At 35.5% G+C, this 26,376-nt stretch overlaps 2 protein-coding genes across 4 annotated transcripts; one reads left to right on the forward strand and one right to left on the reverse strand.

Moving 5' to 3' along the window:
• The first annotated feature begins 1,887 nt into the window (after window positions 1-1,887).
• Window positions 1,888-4,668, forward strand: LOC147488513 (uncharacterized). The gene is made up of 4 exons (XM_086574401.1): window positions 1,888-2,546; window positions 2,653-2,710; window positions 4,070-4,144; window positions 4,597-4,668. The coding sequence occupies exons 1-4, from the start codon at window positions 1,888-1,890 to the stop codon at window positions 4,666-4,668; spliced, it is 864 nt and encodes a 287-aa protein (XP_086430527.1).
• Window positions 4,669-15,774: 11,106 nt separating this feature from the next.
• Window positions 15,775-25,860, reverse strand: LOC147488514 (cytochrome P450 716B1-like). Of its 3 annotated transcripts, XM_086573408.1 has the most exons (6): window positions 24,545-25,860; window positions 19,794-19,885; window positions 17,553-17,833; window positions 16,576-17,326; window positions 16,218-16,429; window positions 15,775-16,101 (listed from the first exon to the last, which is right to left on the reverse strand). In XM_086573408.1, the coding sequence occupies exons 3-4, from the start codon at window positions 17,782-17,784 to the stop codon at window positions 17,235-17,237; spliced, it is 324 nt and encodes a 107-aa protein (XP_086429534.1). In that variant the 5' UTR covers window positions 17,785-17,833; window positions 19,794-19,885; window positions 24,545-25,860; the 3' UTR covers window positions 15,775-16,101; window positions 16,218-16,429; window positions 16,576-17,234. The 3 variants fall into 3 exon arrangements, 2 of the variants coding, with proteins under 2 accessions (XP_086429534.1, XP_086429533.1); XM_086573407.1 differs by having other exon boundaries at window positions 16,218-17,326; XR_015202651.1 differs by lacking the exon at window positions 17,553-17,833 and having other exon boundaries at window positions 16,218-17,326.
• Window positions 25,861-26,376: the final 516 nt, after the last annotated feature.

Consider the following 26,376-nt stretch of genomic DNA (forward strand, 5'->3'; position numbering starts at 1 on the left):
ATCAAGGAGTACTTCCTAATAGGGCAGCCATTCAATGAATCACCACTTAAGGCAAACACAAAGAATACTTCCCTAGGCAGCCACTCCTCGAGCTACCCCTACTAAGGCAACACAAAGAATACTTCCCTAACTCTAAAGAATTACACTACTAGAAGAAAAGTAAAGAACACTAGCATGATATTAATATTGCAAAACATAAACCCTATTCTATACTTCCATCCCCCTCGGTGTGGGCAATGGAACTAATAACTACAAACATAAAGAACTAACCCGATTGAAGAACACCATGAACCCGGAAGAATCATTAAACCTTAAGTCTCGGGCTTCATCTCCTCCCTTGAAGGAGAAGATTAGCCTTCCATAAAGAAGGAAGAACATGAAGAACGAGAAGAAGAAGAGTCGAAGAACATAAGACTAGAAAGACTAATTTATTAAGACTCACTAGTTAAAACCGATCTTTTATTATTAATCTCTCTCCCTCAAGTTAAGAGACAAGAATATAAGTGAATTGGCAAATTACATGAGGCACTTAGGTCCTCTATTTATAGGGGTTACAATGAGCTCTAGAAGCATTCCAAACCGTCATTTGTTTCCTAATACAAATAGACTTCTTCCAGAGTCCGACTTAGTTCAAAACCGGAAGGAATTGGCTACAATTAATGGGATTCATGCGTCTGGACGCATTATTCATGCATCCTAGACTTAATCAATGCGTCTGGACACTCGATTTATGCGTCCCAGACGCAATAAATGTGTCTAGACGCTCGATACATGCGTCCTAGCCGCATAAGCCGATTTTCTCTCTTCTGCTCTATCCTTCTATCCTCTTTTGTGGGCTTTGGTCCAAGCAACGAATCCTTTGGCCTTGGGCTTCCAAATAGACTTTAAAATAGGTCCAAGTCGCATCTTTAACAGCTCCAATTTCTCGGCCTTCTCCATGATTGTCCACGGGCCTCCCATGTGATCCTTAATGCTCCAAATTGCTTCATTTTACCCCATTTTCTCTAATATTCTACAAAACTCTCTTTTTCACCTGTAGAATCTAAAACACAACTTATAAACAGTATTAGTCCACTAAGATGGCTAAACAAGAGGCATAATCGAGGGTTAAATAGCACTTTTTGAGCACTTATCAGTGATCCTGGGAATTGTGTTGATCTTCAGGTGAATGAAGAGAGTGGAAAGTTTGAGAGGGTGTTTGTTGCATTTGAATCGAGTATTAATGGTTTTAAATACTGTTGAGCAATGGTGTATTTAGATGGAATTTTCTTGAGATCAGAGTATAAAGGGTGCTTGTTGGCTGCTACTGCCAAAAATGGAGATCAAGGTGTTCCTTTATTTTTACTTTCATGTTTTATTGTTGAACATGTATTGTTCATATCTGCTTAGAGGTATGAACAATGAGTGTTCATACTCCAATAGGTATGAACAATCATTGTTCATGTCTGTTGTGGGTATGAACATTCATTGTTCATATATGTTTTGGGTATGAACACTAATTGTTCATATATGTTTTGGGTATAAACATGTATTGTTCATAACTTTTCAGTTATCTCATATTTGGCTATTTTTTGGTTTAGTAAGTTATTCCCTCTTGCTGTTGGTGTTGTTGATATTGAAAATGAATCCAATTGGTTTTGGTTTCTCAATATGTTTAGGAAGGTTTTTGGGTATGAGAGAAGGTATACCTTTTTGAGTGATAAACATCATGGTTTGCTTGTGAACGTTTCTCTTGTATTTCCTGGTTCATATCATAGTTTCTGCTTGTGGCACATGGAGAACAACCTTTGAACAACTTTGTCAAAGACATGTGGTGTTTCAAAAATTTTGGTGGGCTTATTCAAGAAATGTGCTTATACTTCCACGCATGAGGAGTTTTAGGAGCACATGGTTGAATCGTTGAATATAGGTGGAGATGCAGTGTCTAATTTTCTATCTAGGGCACCTTATGATAATTGGGCTAATGCATACTTCTGTGGCACCCGATATGGTGAGATGTGCTCTTCTTTGGCAGAGTGTTTCAATAGCTGGATAGACAAAGAGCGTCATATGCCCATCACAGCCATGTTAGATAAAATTCGCATGAAGATGATGAAAATGGCATCGGACCGGAGGATGGAGTGCAAGAATTGGAAAACTATTCTTTGTCCTAAAATGGAAGTGAAATTGGCTGAGAGGATTGAGGAGGCTCGTTCTGTGACTATGGCAAGGTCAGATGAGCACGTGTTTCAAGTTGTTACGGAGAAGCATGAGTATCGGGTTGACTTGCTTAGTAGATATTGCACTTGTAATAATTGGGGCATAGACGGGTTTCCTTGCCGGCATGCAATTGCAAATATTTATTGCAAAGGGGATCCAGTGTATTCATACATTGAAGTTGCATTTCTTGCCACTTCGTTCAACAACACGCACTCTCATGGCATCACTGCAATTAGCCGCAATGAGATATGTTTAGATGTTTTTGATGAAGTAGAAATTCTTCCACCAGATGTGAAGAGGGCTTCGGGTAGACCACGAGTTAAGAGGATTGAGAGCACGGGTGCTATGTGTTATACTGCCCACAAATGCAGAAAATGCCACAAATTAAACCGACCGGCACGACTGAAAGAGTTACAGTGGGAAAACTTCTGACACTGCTGATGTGGAATCTAGAGCAAGGAATGAGTTGGCTAATGCAAAGGATGAGTTGCCTAGTGGTAGTGGTGATATGGTATTAAGGTCTTGGCAAATTTTTGATGTGGGAAGCACTAATGAGGCTGCTTGATGTTTTTGTATTAAATATTTTTTTATTGAATAATAGTTATTAATACAGTTTTGGAATCCATTTTTAAAGTCTCTTATGATTTCATTCATTATTTAATTTTGATTGAATGATACCTATTTAGGGTATGAACAATCAATGTTGATATATCAATTCAAAGTTCAATGTTCATTCATGGATATAACAATTGGTGGGAATGAACAATCAATGTTCATACATGGATAGGTATAAACAACCAATGTTCATACCCTAAATATATGTATGAAAAATTAATGTTCATACCTATTTATGAACAATGAACTCCGATTTTTCATATATGGTGGTAATGAACAATCAATGTTCACACCATTGTTTGGGAATGAAACAATGAGAAACACAATGATTGTTTGGGTATGAACAATAAGTGTTCATACCTATTTCATGTATGAACAATGGATGTTCATGCTCACCAAATATAGGGTATTGCGTGTCATGTCCTAAATAAACGGTTTCGTGTCCACTTCAAATATGGTTCCAACTACTCATTTTGCACACATTTCCAAAAAACAGCGAAATCAAAATCAAAATATATAAAATGGACAAAAACTTGTGCAATACTGAAAATTGCAATAACCTTAGGTATGAGTACAACATTTATTGTGAAGAACACAAACAAGAAATATCAAATAAAACAGTAAAACCCTAGATTCCTTTTTAAAGCAAAACAAAATATATAAAATGGACAAAAATTTGTGCAATACTGAAAATTGCAATAACCCTAGGTATGAGTACAACATTTATTGTGAAGAACACAAACAAGAAATATCAAATGTCATACAAAGTGTGTAAATGATACTGTTTAAGAAAAGGGTGGAGGAGATGAGGAGGACGATATAACAAAAGAAGGAGTTGTTGAGAGTGAAGATGACGAGAAAACAGATACCGATGATGATGATGGAAATGCCGAAGAAGATGAAGAAAAAGAAGAAGAACAAGAACAAGGAAAAGAAGAAAAAGAAGAAGAAGAAGAAGAAGAAGAAGAACAACAAGGGGAAGAAGAAGAAGAAGATTTAAAGGTTTTTTTTTTTTTTTTTTAAATTATTGATTTTATTTTTTGTAAGAAAGTGGTTTTTGCAAGAAGACAATGAGTGTTCATACGTCTGTTTTTGCATGTTAGGATTTGAATATGTTAGGACCGCGTAGAATAGGAAATAGGCATGAACATTCATTGTTCATACTCATATTAGACTATGAATGCTCATATTCATGTAGGCATGATAGTAAATATGTATGAATACTAATTTTTCAAAACTTTGTTTTGCATGTTAGGATTTGAATGTTGAAAATCAAGAAGCACAACAACAACAAGATGGAGGAGAAGATGATTTGGAGGTTCCATTAAAGGTACATTTACATTAGTGATTACTCATAACTCTATATGAACAATAATTGTTCATAGTACACTGGGTATGAACATTAATTGTTCATAGTCTACTGGGTATGAACATTGGTTGTTCACTATGAACAATTATTGTTCATAGTCCCTGGGTATGAATATTGATTTTTCATAACTTTGTTTTGCATGTTCGGATTTGAATGCTAGAAATCAAGAAGCACAACAATAACAAGATGGAAGAGAAGATGATTTGGAGGTTCCATTAAAGGTACATTTACATTAGTGATTACTCATAACTGGGTATGAACATTAATTGTTCATAGTTCTGTAGGTATGAACATTGGTTGTTCACTATGAACAATTATTGTTCATAGTCCCTGGGTATGAACATTGATTTCATACCTTTACAATAACAAAACTATGTTTATAATTTGCATGTCTGACCTTCAATTATTTGCAGTCCTTAATTCGAGAAAGGAAGAAAAGCAATATGGATAAGAAAAAGAAAGTCGATAAGTCCCTTTGTGAGTAGAAGTGTGAGTAGAAAGTTATGTTTGAGATCTGACACACCAAACAAAAAATTATGTTTGAGATCTGCATCCAGAAAAAGGAAATCGGAGTCGAGCAGCGCTGCCGGCCAATCTAAAAAACTTAAGACAAAGAATACTAGGAAAGGGAAGCTGGTGGAAGAGAAAACTAGTAAAGGGAAGGTTGTGGTCAAGAATACTAGGAAAGGGAAGGTGGTGGAAGAGAAGGAAGATGAGAAAGATGAGAAAGAGAATGTTAAAGGTAGCACAGTAGCACCTGTACAACTGCGAAGTTCCTTCTCACACATGATAAGTTTGGTACAAAAACTCAAAGAAATGGGAATTCCAAAAAAAACATGTCAATGAAATGAAGAAGACACCATTCTGGTTTATGTTTTATGCGTTATACAACAGTGGGATTGTTGAAGGAAACAAATTCAAGCCAAACAAAGAAATATTCTATCTCTTGGACAATTTCAAATCAGTACCTGAGGAGGCATTTGAGATTGGTAAAAGAATGGTAAAGCTAATTGTAGAGGAGGTTAGTCTCATGTTTGGGCTGCCTATCACAGATACTTTGGTGCAGTTAAATAAGGTTGTTGGAGATGATGAAAAGAAAACTAGCTTCATTAAAAAGTACTTTGGTGATGCCAACACCAGGCATTCCAAGTCTCATGTTGAAGATGGCATAATGAGGACTTTGGCAACCACTGATGAGCAATCTGCAGCTGAAGATTTTGCAAGGCTGATGTCGTTTTTCATGTTGGTTATGTGTTTCTTCAACAATGCTAATTACAAAGCATCATGGCCATTGATCAAGGCTGTTGACAACTTGGATACACTTAGAAGTCTGTCTTGGCCAACTGCCATACACAAGGAGTTAATTGATGCTGCCATTGAATACAAAGAAGCAAAAAAATAGACGATCAATGGATGCACTATAATGTTTTTGGTATATTTCTTTAACTCAATATCCTTAATTTATGATTGTTTGTCTGTTTTTATAACAATTTGTGGGTATGAACAATAAATGTTCATAGCTATTGGTGAGTATGAACAATGAATGTTCATACATTGATACCTATTGGTGGGTATGAACAAGCAATGTTCATAGCTAATGGTGGGTATGAACATTCAATGTTCATAGCTATTGGTGGATATGAACAATGAATGTTCATACATGGATACCTATTGGTGGATAGCTAATGGTGGGTATGAATAATCAATGTTCATAGCTATTGGTGGGTATGAACAATGAATATATGTTCATACATGGATACCTATTGGTGGATATGAACAACCAATGTTCATAGCTATTGGTGGGTATGAACAATCAATGTTCATACATGGATACCTATTGGTGGATATTAACAACTAATGTTCTAGCTATTGGTGGGTATGAACAACCAATGTTCATATCTATTATTAGGGTATGAACATTGATTGGTTTAATGTTTTGGTTTATTGGTGTGTGAACTAATATGGCTTTCATCACGTGCATTGTAGTTTTGGTTTTGTGAGCACTCTGTAGTCATTAAGAAAGTAGAGAACCATGAAACCAAATTCCCAAAGTGTGCAAGGTGGAATTTGAAGACCTTGCTTGATGCGTTCCGAAAGACACCAATAACATAAATAGCTGCAAGTCAGATTATTGTTGATGCTGAAGCAACAACAGAGGCTGAAAAAACTTTACTTCATGACATGTATAATGATTTAGTCACAAACAATGAAGTAACAGTCTAGTCTACTGCAAAAAAACATTGATGCATTGAAACTGGAGAACAAATAATTAAAGGAGAGGGTCATCGAGCATGAAAAGCAAATTATGTCTTCCAGAGATGAAATTGAAAAGTTAAAGGAAAAGTTAAAGGAGCAGCAAGAGAGGGATATGTCTGATGAGGTTGAATTGCAACCTAATGAAGTAACATATGAAGTATACCCACCTAAAGAAGTGCAGCAGGGGCATCCTGATGAAGTCATGGATGCAATCCACCCGGCTAAAGTGCAGCAGGGGCATTCTGATGAAGTCACAACTGAAGTAACGGATGAAGTCCACCCACCTAAAGAAGTGCAGCAGGGGCATCCTGATGAAGTCACTGATGCAGTCCACCTGGCTGAAGTGTAGCAGGGGCATTCTGACGAAGTCACAACTAAAGTTGCGGATGAAGTTCAGTAGAGTAAGTATGTCGCAGAACCCTTTGATGGTCCATCATTTGATCTACGCCTAACCTTGTCACCTCCAGATAAAGATGAGGAGAAGGATGTCGAGGGAGCCAAGAAACCTTGCTCACTTGTAAAGTGAGTGAAGCAAAATAAAGAAAGGAAAAGTAAAGTGATTGGCGAGGATTTCACTGGTGATGGATGGAAAAAAAGAAGAAAGGTGACACTGGCAAGCAAACTTTTGTTGATGACAGTACCGTTCGTCCTCTGCTTGACCTGAAGACGTGTCGATACTATGTGGGTTTGGAAGAAACCCATCGAGAAGTCATTAACATGTTCTTCAAAATTGCAGACAGTGGGTAAGTTTAAGATACCAAAAAATAATATTTTGAGTAAATATCTTGTTTGACTAATAGTTATTTCTTATGGGTTTTGAAAAGCTATTGCTTGGTCAAATGGAACCTTACAAATTCAAGGTTCTAGGTTAAGATATTCTCTTTGATAGAGAAATTGATCATCAGGTAAATTTTATTCATACCACAATTGGACTATGAACAATTATTGTTCATACTCTTTAGCTATGAACATTCATTGTTCATACCCACATTGAACTATGAACAATCATTGTTCATAGTCTTTAGCTATGAACACTCATTGTTCATACTCCAACAATTTGCCAAGAATCTGGTAGCAACTTGCCAAGAATCTGGTAGCTATGAACATTCTTTGTTCATACCACAATTGGACTATGAACATTATTTGTTCATACTCCAGCATAATGGGTATGAACATTCATTGTTCATACTCAAGCAACTTGCCAAGAATCTGATAGCTATGAACATTCTTTGTTCATACCACAATTAGACTATGAACATTCTTTGTTTATAGTCATAAGCTATTTATGTGATGCCAATTTAAAAGAAAACTTATCCATTCAACAGGTCATCGACTGGTGGGCGATAGAACTTCAACAGAGGAAGACTGGAAAAGCAGAGACTTGTCTAGTATCTGCAAACTCTAAGGTGAATTTTTTATTACAAAAAAAATATTGTTTCATCTATTATTATTGTCACATTCTTATTATTTCACACAATTGTTGACACAGAGATTGTTGGAAGAAGTAGGATTGGAAACCATATTGAAGAGCATTGACTTCTCTTTGAAATCCATTGCCATTCCAATTCATTCGGACAATCATTGGACTCTTCTTGTGTTGGAGTTGGTGGAGGGACAACAAGCAAGATGGTATTACTTCAACTCCCTAAGCCACACAAAAAGGGTTGGAAGTTGCAAATAAATTTGTGAGTTCGACAATAAACACTTAAATTACATAAAAAATTTTATGTTGAAATATAAAGAAATAACTTATTGTAATTTTGCAGAAGAAGGTACTAGTTGAATTAATAAACAATCTTATCAGAAAGGGGGATTTGAAAATCCAACTTGTCAGTAATAAAGGAAGAATACTTTCACCAAAATGTCTGCAGCAAAATAATAGGTAATTATTTATTTATTCTCCTGTGTTACATGTGTGAACTATGATTGTTCATACTTATTGGGTATGAACAATGAGTGTTCATACCTCAGATAGCTATGAACATTGGTTGTTCATGCCTAAGATAGCTATGAACATTTATGAATACAATAATTCGTCATATTTAGAATTGATTGTGATTTGACTGTATATTTATCTAAATTGATTGTATTCTCTAAATTTAGGTATACAATAGGTATGAACAATGACTTTTCATGCATCAAATAGCTATGAACAATCATAGTTCATACTCATAGGAACTATGAACAATATTTGTTTATACAACGTATGAATACAATGATTCCTCATATTTTAGCACTGATTGTGTATTCTTTAAATTACAACGTTGATTATGGCATTTATGTCTGCAAAATGATGGAAATTTTGTATGAACAAGGCCATATGGATTTCTCTCAAGTGATAAATGAAGAGGAAATACAAAACTTACCCCCTCACATTGCATGCAATGCTTTCAGACTTGCCGAGAAGCTGGAGTAAAGATGATCATGATTTTCAGGAAAATTTTAGAAAGGGAATGTTTGCTTAATGAATGTGAGGATGGCAAAAAACAATATATTTTGTGGTGTGTTTTGTGCACAATGATATTTTGTTTATGAAAGTTAAATATTGCTGTTTTTAATGTGTTATCTTATTATTATTTATATTCTGTTTATTTATAACTAATGTTCAAATTATTTATATCCTTGTTCATAACTGATGTTCATATTTGGGGATATGAACAATTATTGTTCATACCTGCTTAAACACATGAACAATGAGTGTTCATAGCTCCAATAGGTATGAATATGCATTGTGCATAATCCAATGGGGGGTATGATTGTTCATAATTGGGGCTATGAACATACCTGCTTAAAGGTATGAACAATGAATGTTCATATATGTTTTGGGTATGAACAATCAATGTTCATATCTGTTTTAGGTATGAACATTTATTATTCATATATGTTTTGGGTATGAACAATCAATGTTCATATCTGTTTTGGGTTCATGCTTTTTTTTGTATGAACACGGATTGTTCATACCTAAAGAAGGTATGAACAATTAATGTCTATATCTGTTTTGGGTATAAACATTTATTGTTCATATCTGTTTTGTTCATAGTCTAATAGGTGTTGGGTATGAACATTTAATGTTCATATATGTTTTGGGTATGAACAATCAATGTTTATATCTGTTTTGTTCATAGTCCAATAGGTATGAACACTCATTGTTCAAACCTATTTTGGGTATGAACAATAAATGTTCATATCTGTTTTGGGTTCATGTTTTTTTTTTTGTATGAACACGGATTGTTCATACCTAAAGAAGGCATGAACAATCAATGTCCATATCTGTTTTGGGTATGAACATTTATTGTTCATATCTGTTTTGTTCATAGTCCAATAGGTATGAACACTCATTGTTCATACCTATTGTGGGTATGAACAATCAATATTCATAACCGGATTGTTTCGGTTGGGTCGGGCCGTTTTTTTTTTTTTTGGGTATACTTAACCTTTCATCTACCCAAACCGTTGTTATTTCGCGTCAAGGGTAAATTTGAACTTTCAACCACCCGGTCCTTGTGAGTGATTAAAAGAAAAATGTGTCCTCTAGAGTTCCTTTTTCGGCCGATTTGTCCTTCAGAGTCGCTCTCTGTTTATTTTTTCTTTCTTTTATATGTTATTAAAATAACACCGTTACAAGCCTTCATTGTTGGTGCTAAATAAGGGGACATGTGTCAAACAATTCTTTTAAGGTGTAAAAAGATAATTTTTCCACCCGGGCAGAGAAGATATGGCCTCTTAAACTTTATCATAACGGATGCTTCATAAGTTGAAACGAACATAACTTGGTAAATATGCTCAATTAATTACTTCAAAATAAAAAGTTTCAAAATCATCATTTTCACACAAATAACACGCATTATATAATACCACCAAATAGCAATAATTTTACTGTCTATTTATATTTTAAAATAGGGTTATATTGACATAATAATTGCAATTAGGATTACCACCACTAGTTGCAATTAGGATTACCCCCCCCCCCCCCACATAATAATTGAAATTAGGATTTCCCCCCCAACTTGATAGTCAATAGGAGTCAACCAACAGTTTCCGTCAGTTGACTGGTCAAGAATCATGAATTGTCCTAAATACCTTTTTTCTGTGGAAATTACAAAATTAGCCATTAACACTGTTCAAAGCCCACAACTCAAAGCCCAAATTGAAATTAGACATTGTTCAAAGCCCACAAACTCAACAATATCTTCCAACTGATGATCACAATTGGGATTTGAGTTGTGGACTAAACAAATCCCAATTGTCCTCGTCAAATGGTGCATCTCGACAAATACTGGTATTGATCTAATCTACATACCTTCCCAGTGTCCTCGTCAATGGTCCCTTGAAAGAGCTCAGGGACGATATCGATCTTTAACAATGGTGGTAATGGCAATCCCAAGAACCTAGTGGTTGCACTATTCAGTGGAGGAATATAAAGTGTTTGCAAATCAAATGAGACTGAAATTTCCTCAAAAGTGCCAGATTTAGTACCGGTCCTAGTCCCAAGTCCACCTTCAAAGATCGTACACAAAGTCGGTACCTTGAGATACCAAGTTTGCAACCACTTAGTGTCTTGAATTTCAAACTGTAAATAGTTGGTTTTGGTTGTTGAGTAGTTGTGGAAGTGTTGACGCACTGTTGTTGGTCTTGACTATAAGTAGAAGAGGTACTAATAGGATGGTATGTTCTTTTTTGTTTGATTTGAGAAGATAAAAAGAGTTGTGTAGTGGATTTTTTAATGGTTAGTTTTGAAAAATTTTGAGGAGTTGAGGAATTCAGGTTACACCCTGTGTGTGCATATTTTAGCAAATAGATATGTAACACGTGATAGTATCTTCTTAAGGCTTGGATATAGTCTTGGTGTGGGTAGAAAGTACCAGAACATACCTAAAGTCCAAATCCTCTTACTTCCTAGGTTCGGAAGTGAGACAAAAAGAAGAGGTTCGTGGGCTTTGAAACTAGTTGGAGTAGTGGGTTCGTATAACCAACTCCTAACTACGAACTCTAAATCTGGAACTCAACTACTAGGTTCGGAGCAGGTTCGTGGGCTTTGGACCTAGTTGGAATAGTAGGTTCATATAACCAACTCCTAACTATGAACTCCAAATCCGAAACTCAACTACTAGGTTCAAACAGGTTCGTAGGCTTTGGAACTAGTTGGAGTAGTAGGTTCGTATAACCAACTCCTAACTATGAACTCCAAATCAGGAGCTCAACTACTAGGCTCGGAGCTCTAACTACTACTCCGAACCTAAACATGTTTTTCTGTTGTTTAAGTCAATAAAGGAGACCTATTTGACTTGGGAAACATGGGGCTTCTAAAAGAGTCAAGATGAGACTTAACAAGAGACGATCTCCTAGTTAAACACTAATTGGGAAACCTCATCTATTCATCAAGATGATACTTAACAAGAGACGGTCTCCTAGTTAAACACTAATTGGGAAACCTCATCTATTCTTATAAATAGAATAGTTGAACTACGCTTTGAGTTTGATTACTATACACATGATACGTAGGCAGCCATTAAAGAACGTGGTTCAACTCATCATCTTCTAAATCTCTTCTTCTTATTGATTCAATACTTCTAGTTGTTCTTTGATCATCAACAAAATATTTGTGTTTCTTGATTAGAAAAAATCATCACACACACCCCATCTTGTGGAGTGGTAGTTTAGTTGATGTGAATCTGAAAACTGGTTGTACTGAATTGTTTGGAATGAGAAACAATAGGAGGTGCTTGCTGGCCTTACATTTTCTTTGTGATGGTAAGGTAAATCTTATCTTTATAAGATTAACCAATTTATTTCCCTCCTAAGGAAACGAAAAATTAAAAATTACAACATCGTTACGCTCCATTTGATTTACTGACGGCTATGCTTGTTTCCCAGTACTTTTGAGGTTGAATAGGCATAGTTTTGGAAGTGTAATACATCTTTTTTTACGGTAAGAGTTTTACAGTTTGGAAGAAAGCTTCTATTCAACGTAGGTGGAGTCGTAATGTTCATTTGCGAGGTAACTATTCATACCCTTGTCCTGTATATTTATTTTCCTTTCTTCGTTAATGGTTATCTATTCTCTCTGTCCAAAGTTAAATTAAGTTGATATTCGATCAGTGTACCACCATTTGTGCTTCCTAACTAGTCCTATGCATTTGCATTATGCAGATTGTGATCGGATCTATAATCAGGATTTGAGTTTAATCTCCCTGGTTAACAATTGGGTCCATTAAAACCCCCAATTCGAACAACTCACAAAATCTCCCTCCTTTTTATAAAATATAAAACCCACAAAAATACCCCCACTTAACCACTCTGATTCATTCTATTTTCTCTCTTCCTTCTCACTTTCTTCTTTCTAGCTTTTTATATCTAAAATATCTTCTCCTGCTTAAATTCAATGAGTACATGAGAATAAAGTGGATTTAATCATCAACAAAAATATGAAAGCAACAACAGAGAAAAAAGAAGAACTTCGATCTACAATTTCAAAAAAACTGAAAATCCAAACAAAAAAATCAAACCTTTAAGTTCTAAAACGAGATAGAGATGAAATTGAGAAGATGGTCGTCCAAAAACTACAATGAACAAACCAAATCTGTAAGAATCTTCAACCTTTAATAATATTTTTTTTAAATTTGTATGAAAAATTAAAATGAATTTTCATGAGTTAGTTTGTAAATATGAATTTACATTTGTTTAGTGATTTTACTATTTGTTTAGTGATTTTACTATGTATTTTATAGTTTTCATAGTTTTGCAATTTCAAGTTTGGATTTATTAAACATTTTTAAGTTTGTGTATGTAGTAGTTTTAGTATGCATTTTTATATTTTTGTAGTAGTTTTATTTGTAAATTTGCATGAGTATTTTTACCATGCTTTTTATGTTTATGTAATGTATGGTGGTAGTTTTAATTTTTTAAATTTGTATAATAGTTTTACTATGCATTCTTAAATTTGCGTAGTAGTTTTACTTTTGCATTTTCATGTTTGTGTTGTAGTTTTACTCTTTTAATTTTAGATTTGTATAGTGCATTCTTATATCTTTGTAGTAGTTTTACTATGCATTTTAAATTCCAAAGTAGTTTTACTTTGCATTTTCATGTTTGTGTTGTAGTTTTACTCTGCAATTTTAGATTTGTATAGTCACGATAGTAGTTTTACTCGATCTACATTTTTAAATTTGTATAATAGTTTTACTCTGCACTTTTTAAATTTGTATGGTAATTTATTTATGCATTTTAAAGTTTGCATAGATAATCTTTGTTATTAATTGGTTTTTTCTCATTGTAAATGTAATGTAAACGAAAGCATAAGTCATACAAGACCTTTAGAGCTTCCGCAGTCCTTGTGGCAGATTTTGAAAAAGGCTTGGAGTTGATTATATATATATCACAACAAAGAAAATGAGATCCAAAAGAAGAATGCAAGAAATGAGGAGTTGATTTTTGTTTAATCAGTTCTTGGTGGATTTGTTAGATCTTTGATATAATAACTACAATTGTTAGAATTATGGATGTAAAAAGGCTATTTTGGCTTAATGTGTGTTGATAGATTATGTAATGGGAATCTGTTTTTATCTTTTTAGTTGGTAAAATAGTTGGGTTTGTTCTTTTAAGAAATATATACCGTGTAAAAATAATTTTGCAAATGTTATAATCGATCTTCAAAATATAACTTTTCATAGGTCAAGTTACTGTGTAAATTTAAATTTACATAGATCAGTTCTGTCGGATATCAGTTGTAGTAATCTACTGTGTAAAAATACATTTTAACATGTCGTATAAAATTACATGAGTTCATTATATGAGATGTTAGATTAGTCAATTTCAAAGAAATGTTATGTGAAAACAATTTATCATGCATAGTTTCTTATTTGTTTGCAGACTTGTAAACACACTCTTCTAAATTTAAATTTTTATAGATCAAGTTACTATGTAAATTTAAGTTTTCATAGCTCCAGTGACTATGTAAATATAGTTTTACATATATATGACTATGTAAAAATACATTTGCATATATTCTGGGCTAAAATTTTCAATTCCAAAAGTTACTATGTAAATTTAAGTTTTCATAACTCCAACGACTATGTAAATATAGTTTTACATATATATGACTATGCAAAAATACATTTATATATATTATGTCAGGTGCCAACTGGTGTTCCCAATTCATTCTCTATAAAAGCTCGGGCTTTACCAGGGTGAAAAGCGGGGACTCTATCCTGCAATATCATATGAAAACCACTTCAAATTACTTGAACAAAATCACGATAAGACATACCAATGAATTTAACTACAAATGATTGTGGTTCATACAATTGTATTCCACATGAGCATTTCCACAAATACACTACCAATAAGTAGATTCAACTTCTCCTCCAAATCCCCTACTCAATTTTGTATCTATAAAATGGTTATCTATAAACCCATTTTTTGTCACAATGAAATCGGTGTTCTTTTTTTTAGTGTAAGGATGAAGAATCTTTGTTGTTTGTCCGCTTTATCGAGAGGTGTTCTTCAATGTAAGGATCTCCAGTTAATTTAAGGGTTTGATTTAATGAAAAGGGTTGAATGGGAAATAGAAAATTTCAGGAGATAAGAATTAGACCGCAAATTGCTCATAATCTGAAAAACAGGGAGGTTAATTAGCAAGGTGTAAATAATAGGGAGGTTATATAGGTATGTTCGTGAGGGAGGAGTTTATATATAACCGGACTGGATTGAGGGGGCTGACGCCCATTTCTTGGATCTATAATTGCGTACAAGTTTGGCTGGAATGGACTTGGAAAATTTTCAGGATGGAATGGACTTACAGTTTTGGCGTACAAGTTTGGCTGGAATAGACTTCGTTAATTGTCGCGGGATTTTCTTTACAGACACAAGTCTAATTTCAATTTGGGCTTTGAGGTGTGGGCTTTGAACAGTGTCAATGGCTAATTTCGTAATTTCCACAGAAAAAGGGTATTTAGGACAATTCATGATCCTTGACCAGTCAACTGACGGAAACTGTTGGTTGACTCCTATTGACTGTCAAGTTGGGGGGAGGAAATCCTAATTTCAATTATTATAGGGGGGTAATCCTAATTGCAACTAGTGGTGGGGGGTATGTCAATATAACCCTTTAAAATAAACCATATAAGAAGGAAAACAAGCGACATACCTGCATCAATTAAGTACTAAACTGCACAATATGTAAAGGCTAAATCTATGGTGCGCAGGTCGTATGGTGTGCTGGCAAATCTGGGCCACTCATACTACGGGGTGCGTGTGTATTGGACGGCAAAAGTACTGATCCAAAAGTCTATATTACCTGCACACCATACATCTCGCGCACTGAAGAAGTGCTCGTATGTAAATCACATCGGTATATTTAGTTAAACAAATATTATCTAAATGAATGTACAATTGGAATTAGTTATCACTATTTCCAGCAAAATTTGCTGCACAAACTGACAAACCTCCTTATTATCTCTGCTTTCGGTCACAGGTTTGTTGACATCGTTTTCGAGTATCATATGGCAAAAATGAGAATTCGGTACGTCCTTTATAAAGTGCCACTTAACAGGGAAAAAACCAATCCTCTTCCTCTTGTCCTGTTGCCAAATGTCCATGCTCCCATTGAATTCTACTCGCCCAATCGTCTCAGCTACACCACAGAACTGGCCACTTGCAGTTACCTTAACAAAAAGAAAGACCGGAAGAATGTAGTATCAGTCACTCAATTACAAAGGAGAAGACGCTGCATGGAACGAATATGCTACCAACAGAAAAAAAACATTCTTAAAAAGCATACCGAGAAAAAAAGGAACACTGGACACTTGCTGCCTTTCTGGCTCAATTTCTCTTGTGCATCTACACACTATCAAGCCTCCTATTATTCTTCTGAGTACAAGCCCATATATACATTCGATACTCTTATGAATGTCTTCACAACATGATTTGATAACAAAGAAAAATGCATGATCATATGTTGTAGGAAAATCAGGAAGATTGTAGTCATCCCACCTAATTACAGTGGTTGAGCTGTTATTCTTATCAGTTATCATCACCATTCGTTACCAGAGATACCGATTATAAATTGAAATCGTGATTAGTACCAAAGAAATGCTTATGGAAAATGCCTAGTGGAGGCTCAAATGATATAAACTTACTTGCCATCCCTTGGGTATCAGATAACCTCCAAACTCAACATCCTTCAAAGTCTTTCTAAAGCCACCAAATACAGGAGGGGATATTCTTAGAATCTCCAATGCTACTTGTGAGGGAGTAATATCCTCATCCAGGAATATCAAGCACGTGTCCAGCATAGCAGAAATACCACACCGACCTCCGACCTAGTTTCCCGAACTGCCTTCAGAGCGACCTACATCATCAACTCACACCCAGGAGCTACGAGATCGCTCCAGAATGGATAGACTCGCACACCTTCACATAGAGCGTTCTATCTCATGACTCAGCCTATCTTCTAGAAGCAATCATTGTCAAGGCCTTACTTACTCATCCTATTACCATAAATTACAAACCACTGTAACCACTCCCCATCATTACAGAATTCCAACCAACACCATTCCCACACTCCTTCTCAATCTGAACCCTATATTTGTGTTTGTCAGCACACGTGTTAGAGAGATATCCACGTTCACCAGCTATAAATACCCCCTACATGAACTACGCCGACACGATTCTTCTCTCCCCCCAGAATGAAGAGATAGATACGTAGGCAGTTTGCTCAAACAACGAACTCGGTCTTTCCCATATCCAAATCCCTTCTCCTCCTAACTTTGTATGTAAGGTTAACTAAAATACACCTTTACACCACTCTCCATGTGTACTTCATCTTGGTAAGATCCTCCCACGTGAGAAGCTCTCCTGAGGTCTTGCTCTTTGCTATTTCTTCATGTTCTGAAATTCCAAATTCATCAAGATTGCACAGCATAAATATTATGACAACGGAAAGAGAAACAATGCGCTAATTGTAATTGAATAATTTTTCATGAATAACGGAGCATAGATTGAAATCACCACATATTGCACTAAAGTGGCAGTTCCAACTAGGTTGCTTATATGCCATGCTTTATTTTGTGTTATCGAGATTAAACAGAGGGTTATGCTATTCAGCTGTACTTACCCTGAAGTACAGTAGCATAAACAACTGGATTATTGCCAAGAAGTTGAACGATGAAAGTAATGAGGACAGAAGATGTGTCATGTCCTGCAGTCATGGCAAGCATAACATTGTCCACAATCTCCTTCTCCGATAATAATGATGCATTGTCTTCTCCACGGATGCTAAGCAAACTAGTGATGAGGTAAACCTGTTGTTTCTCTAAAGCCAATCTCTTTTCGTGTATAATGTCCATGACTGTGTTTTGGATCTTTGAAGACTAGGACAAGCACAAGCACTGATTTCTGAAATAGAAGCTGAAGATGTTAAGATGGTTACCGACCAAGAAAGAATCATAGCATACGTTGTTCACTACTATGAGAGCAAGTTCTGGGAAAAGTAAGTGGATATTATGAAAACCTTGTCAGTTTAGACCCAATTGCATGGAGGACTTCTTGGTTAAGATTAAACCCAAGCTGGTTGATAATAGGTTTGAAGAAAATTTGAGAGGTTGATACCTAAAGAACAAACTGGGCTCATATCAGGTATGTGTTCTCAAGAATAGGATTGATAACAATTAAAACTTACGGTACATTGTATGGGGAACATCTATGGGAGGTATGTTAAACATTTGGCGACGTCAAAAAATAGACATCCTGGATCAAATTCATTGTCACTACTGCCAAAATGTCTCTACTTGGAAGTGGGTGGCCCTTGTGGTCTTTTACAAGGTCAAAAGGGTGGTGTGGGACACAAGGTGCTGACTATGCATAAGCACACATGATAGTTGGATCAGGGGAAAATATAGACCTGTGACGGACTAGATGGACTAATGGTCAACTCTATACAAGGTTTTTTCTCTATCATGTGAGAAAAAAATATGTGACTGAGAACTCAGGTGAGTACACTGAACACTTGTTACAAGATTGTAGTAAGGCAAGAGCACTATGTAAATGGAGTGCACAGAAGTTCCCTGATGTCACACATTTCACACCTGCAGAATGCTGCCATAGTAGGAGGTGTGATGTCCTTATGGAACGATAGAAACAAAGTCTGGGTTGAAGGAGTTAGTAACTAAGAGGAACTCACCAGGAGGCTATTTCCCTTCCTAACCCAATTTTGTAACTTTATGCAATTACTATACAAAAGAAGCAAAATTTGGGAAGGCAAAAAAAGGGTGAGGGCGGGGAATTGAATAAGCAATTTATATATATTAAGCAAGTAAAGTTTTATTCTAAATTCGAAGTTTTTTTCTGTGTAACTCTCTAAGTACTATTGAATCGTATCTAGATGCATGACCGCATATATATCACGGCATATCAACAGTAACTGAAAAAAGGACATCTCAAATAAATTTATGTTGTTTGATCAGCACCAAACTATGAATGTTTGCATACTCATCGTTATAGGGAATTTGGTAGAGGAAAACTACAAAGAACATCTTAAGAACACATTATTGTTGGGGATTATACCAATACCAATCGATTCCCCACTACACAGATAATTTGTATATGAACACAATTCAACTCCGGACAAAATCTAAATATCAACTACAACTTATACTAACATGCCCAACTCGCTAAACAACTATTAACAACAGATAATAATGTAAAGCAGTACGTAAAAGCAAACCACAACACAAAGATTTACCGTGGTTCGGCCAATAATGCCTACTTCCACAAGAGCTAGTCTTTTATAAAGTGGGAAGGAAGATTACAATCTCTCCTTTCAGTCTCTCACCTTACTAGATCACTCTTATTTCTTTATAGGGTTGTATCTCTGTAAAGGTTATCACTCAATCTTGATAGCTTTCAAGATTGGGTTTCTCTCTTTGTTTTTGTCTGGTTCTTAGTCTTAGGTTTTCCAGAACCTTGATTTTTGGTTTTTATCTCCAAAAACCAAATTTCGCGGTTACTGTAGCGAAGCCCACGAAAATTAGACCTGGGCGCGGGTGCACCCTCTTTGAGCTGGTCGGCCTAAACATCGGAGCTATGAGCTATGGTCACCTCATATGGCGCACCATGGCCCCAACCATCGCAGCCATGGCCTTGCAGCGCTCGACATCTCTAACGCCGAATCAGCTCCGTTTCTCTCCAGCTCTGTTTCTCTCCTCATGTGAGGGATAACTCCAACAATTATTAGCATCTACTATGCTCGGAAAAGTTTCGGTAAAGTTTCTTCAATATCCAGCACATGCATACTAACAAAACTCTGAACAAACTGAAAGATTTCTTTCAAAGGACAGAAGAAGAAAGAAAAGTATACCTGCCCTCAAGGACTTGGCCTAGAACACTCGGATGGTGAGATTCAACAGAATAATCTTTCTTTAGTTTTGCGCCCATGCATACAATATAACCCTGCACAAGTGTAAGAGAAATCAATATCTTTAACTCTTTTTGAAGGATAAACTATGGTTTTGCCCCGTATACTTTTAGTCCAATTCAGTCACCTTTGTACTAAGACTAAAAAAACCTTGTACTTTAAGTCTACTTTCAGTATACCCCTTTTCCATTGACCCTGGCCAATTCCATCACCCAAATCTTACGTTGTTCAATTTCCAAGTCTTAAATTGTTCAAATTTCAAAATTTTCAAATATCAAATTGTTCAATTTCTCTCTTCTATAATTTGTAATTCCATCACCTACTATCTCATAACACCAAATAATCAAGTTTTCTCTCTCTAATTTCACCCAAAAAAAATTAGATTTCATCCTATTGGGGATTTAGGATTTTTTTTTTCCTCCTCTTGAAATTAAAATATATTTGTGAAATTTATACCGGAGTCAATGAGTAGGAAGGGCAAATTGAAAGTAGACTTAAAGATAATTTATTACAAGGAGGTAACTAAAAGTTGACTAAAAGTACAAGGGCAAAACCTTAGTTTATCCGAACCAAATCACGAAAGTAAAACAAAGTAGGAACAAAATTAGATACATCTCTTATATCCAAAGTTCTGCATGGATGGATATATCTTTTTACCTTTCTCTCCATTTCAGCATTGACAACAAGTTGGTTGCCAGTAACTAAGACTAGGAACAGCATAAAGACTACCCATGCACTACTGGAGATTTTAGCCATTGCAACGGAACACAAGAGATTGTTTTAAAATTCACACCCCAGATGAAACGAAGTAGAAAAGTTAACAAACTTTCTTTTTCTTTTTTAGGTAAAACAAGAAAGTTGAGAAACCTTCATGTTATGTTCTGATAGATCATTTGTCATACCATATATAGGCTAGGCACCAACATCTTGGGTACTTGGAAAGAAAATATTCATGCCATCAATACAAAATATCCTAAAGACAATCTTTTAATTAATTTGTTTCCTTTTCCATTTAAGGCACATCACTAAGATTTAAATCACTCTTGTCTTTCGTTACACTAAACTTTCTGCGTGACCAACTGATAAAGAAGTTCAATGTTCAAATATCCGGCAATAGTTTCCCTCCCTTTACCAAAATTTCCATGAGTTTAGTAGTACAGTAATACCAAGGAAAGTAAAACATTCATCCAATTCAGTAAGTATCATTCATTCCTTCTCCCTGGAAAGTGGTGATATGGTTGGAATATGTGCTTCGTGTGAGAGAGGAGAAGAGCATTACTCCATTATGTTCCTTTATTTTGGGCAGCGGTATTTACACCCAACTGAATGGGATTGGCCCCTTTGACAAAAGGGTAGAAGAATAATGGTTATTCCAAGTATGTCGCATCTTCAAGCACCCCAAATGTAAAAAGAGTTACGACAACCAGGTGCCGCGAGAAACTAACTCTCACAGTAATTCTGTCGTTGGGCACTTATGGTGGTGTTTGGCAAAAAGATTCTGTGGAAGACCAATACTCACGGTAATTTGATGCCACGAGAATTTGGTAGCTTACTGCCGCGAGAAATTTTTTTTTGCACCCACAGTAGCAATATCTCGCGAGAGCTAGAACCTTGTGGCTAACACCTACTGTGAAATTCAAGTATTCACATTACTCTTCTGTTGCGAGACACTTTAATTTTTTATGTGATGGTGTGAGATGGGAGATGATGGTGGTTTGCAAAAGAAGATGGTGGGGGTGATAAATGGTGGAGATAGTAGATGCAAGATGGTGGTACGCTGTGTGGTGGTGGCAACAGTTCAGGGCGATGGTTTTACAATTTAATTGAAATGGAGTGCTTGAATCTATAAATGGAGGGGTGTACGACATATGTATTGGTAAATGGAGGGGTGCCAATACCCCACCACCATAGAATCTTTAAAAGGGGTGCCAATCTTATGCAAGGCGATAGACTCAATTAGCACCCCTCGCAACAATGAACAAAATAATCTCTATTCTTATTATAATTCAAAATTCATATCAAAGACCCCTTTCTCAAAACCCTACCTAGCCTTTATATAGGCAACCTAACAAACGTGTGAAATAACAACTACTGGACTATTGCTCTGAGGTGTGTACAAAACCCAAACATACTGAAAGAAAATAGCAACGATTTAACTAAGACCAAACCTTCACACATAACTCTGACATAACTCAAACTGCATCACAATCCTATTAAGTGGGGTGTAAATACTGGTGCCCAATAACCATGACCAGACTGTAATTTTTTGTTGTGCATTTTTTATTGACAAGACGACAAATCATTTGTTTGACTATTCGAAAAGTGGATGGAAGTTATGTTAGTTGGTCTGACTCTCGGGAGATGTCCTCAACTCCTCATATAACTCTAACACACACACACACACACACACACACACACACACACACACACACACACACACCTTGGCACAAAGAGAAAAGAGATCACAAATGCCCAGCTTGGCACAAAGAGAAAAGAGAATGAAATGGAGCATGCAATAACGGCTTTGTAAGAGGATTAGCAAGATGGTCTTTAGAATGACAATCAACCTCTAAAGGAGTGACTATCCTTTTGCTCATAACTAAGTCCCGGATGAAGTGACAATCAACCTCCACATGCTTTGTACGCTCATGAAACACAGGGTTACTTGCAATAATGATAACAACTTGATTATCACAAAAACATCTACATAGGAGAATGAACAACAATATCCATCTCAGAAAGAAGTGAATGAACCCACATCATCTCTGTAGTTGTAAGAGCCATACCTCTATACCATTGATTTTGAATTTGAATTAGATTATGAGTTAGTTTTAGCAATTGGTTTGCTTATATAAACCATTGTAAATATTAATCTTTTAAGACTTTATATTATTATTATATATTGAGTTAAGAGAATTCATTTTTTTTATTCAAACTCTAGTTTTTGGGTACTGCCATTAACTTTAATTGGTGTTTATCATCCAAGTTTGCTTCTGCTTTTGAGTATACAACAAGATCAATCAATAGAAATAAAATCGGTTTTTTTAATTCTTCAATATAAGATTGAATAAGAAGTTACACTTGGAGGTTAGAATTAACTCATAAGAATAAGCAAAGAATTTTCACTTTTCACTTCTTCTTTGCGCCGAATTTTTAAACGAATTCTCATTAGAAACTTGAATTACACACGAATACGTCCCCGTATCAAAATTTTATCGTACAACGAATTACTGTGATGCTGAGTGAGATTGGGGTTCAAAGTTTGGGATGAGTTTCTTAAAAAAATGTATGAAAAAGGGAGCTAGAAGTTGGAATACGTGAAAAAGAAAGGTAATCTTGAGAAAATGGTCGGTATATCTATTTATTAATTTATTTATTTTTACTTTTTGCATGGTAATCTTGGGAACATGGCAAGTGATGGGAAAAACGTGGGAGAAATGCCACGGTCCCAAGCAATAGAAGCATTATCTTCCATCAAAAACCAACGAACATGCTTATTTTTAAAGTCAGACAACCCATATAATCTAGGGAAAACCAGCACTAGGGTCTCTCATCCAACCAAACATCTTCCTATCCTAAAAACGAATATTATCGACATTGCATAAACATATCTAATATTCTTGAAAAACACCACCCGCACTTTTCAAATGCCCTTCCAAACACCACACATGTAGGGTATGGTAACAGGGCCACTCTCCTAACCCAAATCCGACATACCAATCTTGGACACTAGCACCTTCCTCCAAAAGCTTTCCCTTTCCTATCCAAACCTCCACAACCATTTACCCAGCAACGCAAGATTGAACTCATGGAAGCTCCTCTAACACCTAACCAACCCCCTCTAAACAAAACACACTCTTTCCCAGCTAACCAAATGAAGCCTATCCTGAAAGAAATCCTAATAATTGATTTCAACCTCTATTTGCAATACTGATGAGCATGTAGAAGGGGGACATATAGTAGACACGAAAAGAAAGAAAAAATGGTTTTGATATGGATAAATCGATCCTCGTGGACAAGAAACGACCCTTCCACCCTGCCAATCTAAGATTAAAACGCTCGATAACAGTATTCCAAATGGAACACATATACGTTTTCCCAAGAATACTGGATTTTCTACACCCTTAGATTGCTTCCATTTGATACAATCCCTAATTTTGTTACAAACAAAGATAACAGTAGAGATTCATTAAGTCACTGATTTTTTCTTTCGAATTTAAATAAATATAGGGAAGTTCTGGCTATTGTTGTAACATTTTTATTTAATTTTATTTTATTTCTTTATTCATTAATTTGTTCTGGCTATTGTTGTAATATTTTTATTTAATTTAATTTAATTTCTTTATTCATTAATTTAATGGTGTTACCATAATCTACTTTAAGTAGCTAGGGAACTCAGGGCTTAATATTTTAGTCGTGTCTTAAGGTTGATTAACCTTTCTGGTTATACCAATGAATACATTTTACCTATCATAAAAAGGAATAGAAAGGTTTAAATATATATAATCGTATTGTGTTGTGAATCAAAGTGCAACTGAAGGCAGTTTGAGAAACGAAGAAATTCACATGGTTAGATCTGTGCAGGTATGAATCTATGATACCTTTCTTGCCACACAAAGACCGTAATTTCTTGAATGAATGTCTAAATAAATAATACTGCAAGATGTACATAAAAGGATTTGAAGTATGCATACCATGTGCACCACATCCTCCAAGGATTGGAGTTATGAGAGATGAGATGGAATCAATTACAAGAAGCCATAGCTTTACCATCTCCAGTCTTTCCCTGAAAAAGTTCTCTAATCAATAGCAGGGATTGGTGAAACTGACTAATGGAACAACATCGAGAGAGTTATCAAATTATACAAAACTGGGATCTGAGTGTGAATTCTAGATGATTTAGAACACGCAATAGCCCAAAGATGTCAAACACCGAGTGACAAACTATATTGTTCATTGTTCTTTCAACGCCATTCTTTTTGGCCTACAACAACCAATGGATATTCAATGTTTATTAAGTACAAAGACGTACTAATATGACAAGTAGTTAAGAAATTATGATTTTACATCAGTTTAATGGGAATTTAAAATGAAAAAACTAGTGATACACTAAGCTCTATACATGTGTTTTGTCAATGTGGCATATTCCCACGAGCTGAAATACAATGAAATTATAATGATACAATCGCAATTGCAAAGAAACGAATTTTACGAATTCTCAACTAAAATCAATTCAATTAAATCCAAAAACTAACTTGGCCAAAGGCTTACAACTCTTTATATAGGGATACAACTTCTAAAACAAATAAAACACCCTAAATTTGGAATTAATAATAACCCCAAAATCCCTTTATACTAAATAACCTCAAAATACTAACTAGACCCAATTCTAGTACTATCTAATGACATAGAAACTAATATAGGACTCAATTATCAATGTGAAATCCGAATTCACATCATATAATCTATATCACAATAAGTTATTTACGAAGATAGCATCGGCCTCTTCATATCTACGGAAGACCTGTGAACACATTATGGAAACCGCTTTTGGAGTGAGATAAAAATCTGAACTTCATGCAAACCAATTTTTAACTATACCTTTTGAGCCAAAACTTCTAATACTTCCCCTCGAACTGGAACACACAGACTATGCATGTACTTGGGACACTATATATCTCTATAGATAGTATCCAACTTGGAAGTGCGAAAATCTAATTTCACTAAGCCTAGTAATCCCACAATACATCTCAATAGATACCCAACTTTCCCCTTCGAAACTACAATCATTAAAATCCTTGATTTTAGAACGCAACAACAAACATGAACACAATCATCAAAAAATTTATCTTCAGTATAAACACAAGAACAGCTTCTTTAACATAACAAATAACTAGGGCATATAACTTATAGGCCTCTAGTCTTGCATGCCATAGTTTCAAGAAGTAACAGAGCCTTTATGTCAATGGAATCATCAAGAAAACAGCAGCTTAAACACCCTACAATAGAAGAGGAGAGTGAGGGGTGCATGCCATAGTTTCAAGAAGTATGTTCAAGAAAACAGCAGCTTAAACACCCTATAGAGGAAACAATACCAAAACAACAAAGAAAACAAGTTTTGAAGGCGCTCAAACTAGCACAAGAAAAACACCAAAAAGCTATTTCATCCTCAACAACGTAATGAGTAACAAACATATTGTGGATGAGAAACTACTAATGCTCCTTTTTAGACTTTTTGCTCTTGTAGGCTTTTAGTCTTACACCCTTCTAGCAGACGTCTTGATTTACAACTTTCCTGTGTGAAAGCATGCATGTCTCCAATCTCGGCGTAAAAGAAGTATTTCCAATTTTAAGATTTGAAAACAGAGTTTTTGAGGTGGGTGAAGCAGTCAATAGCACGACAGCAATGAAGGTGGAGAATCATGATAGAATATGCAAGAAAAAATAAGAATTTCTTCATCCCATTTGCTTTGGACACATTTGGGCCCTAGGCATAATTTAAAAATGTCGAAATAGGTGTTTAGTA

Source organism: Coptis chinensis, chromosome 7, assembly GCF_015680905.1.
Source record: "Coptis chinensis isolate HL-2020 chromosome 7, ASM1568090v1, whole genome shotgun sequence".
NCBI lineage: Eukaryota > Viridiplantae > Streptophyta > Magnoliopsida > Ranunculales > Ranunculaceae > Coptis > Coptis chinensis.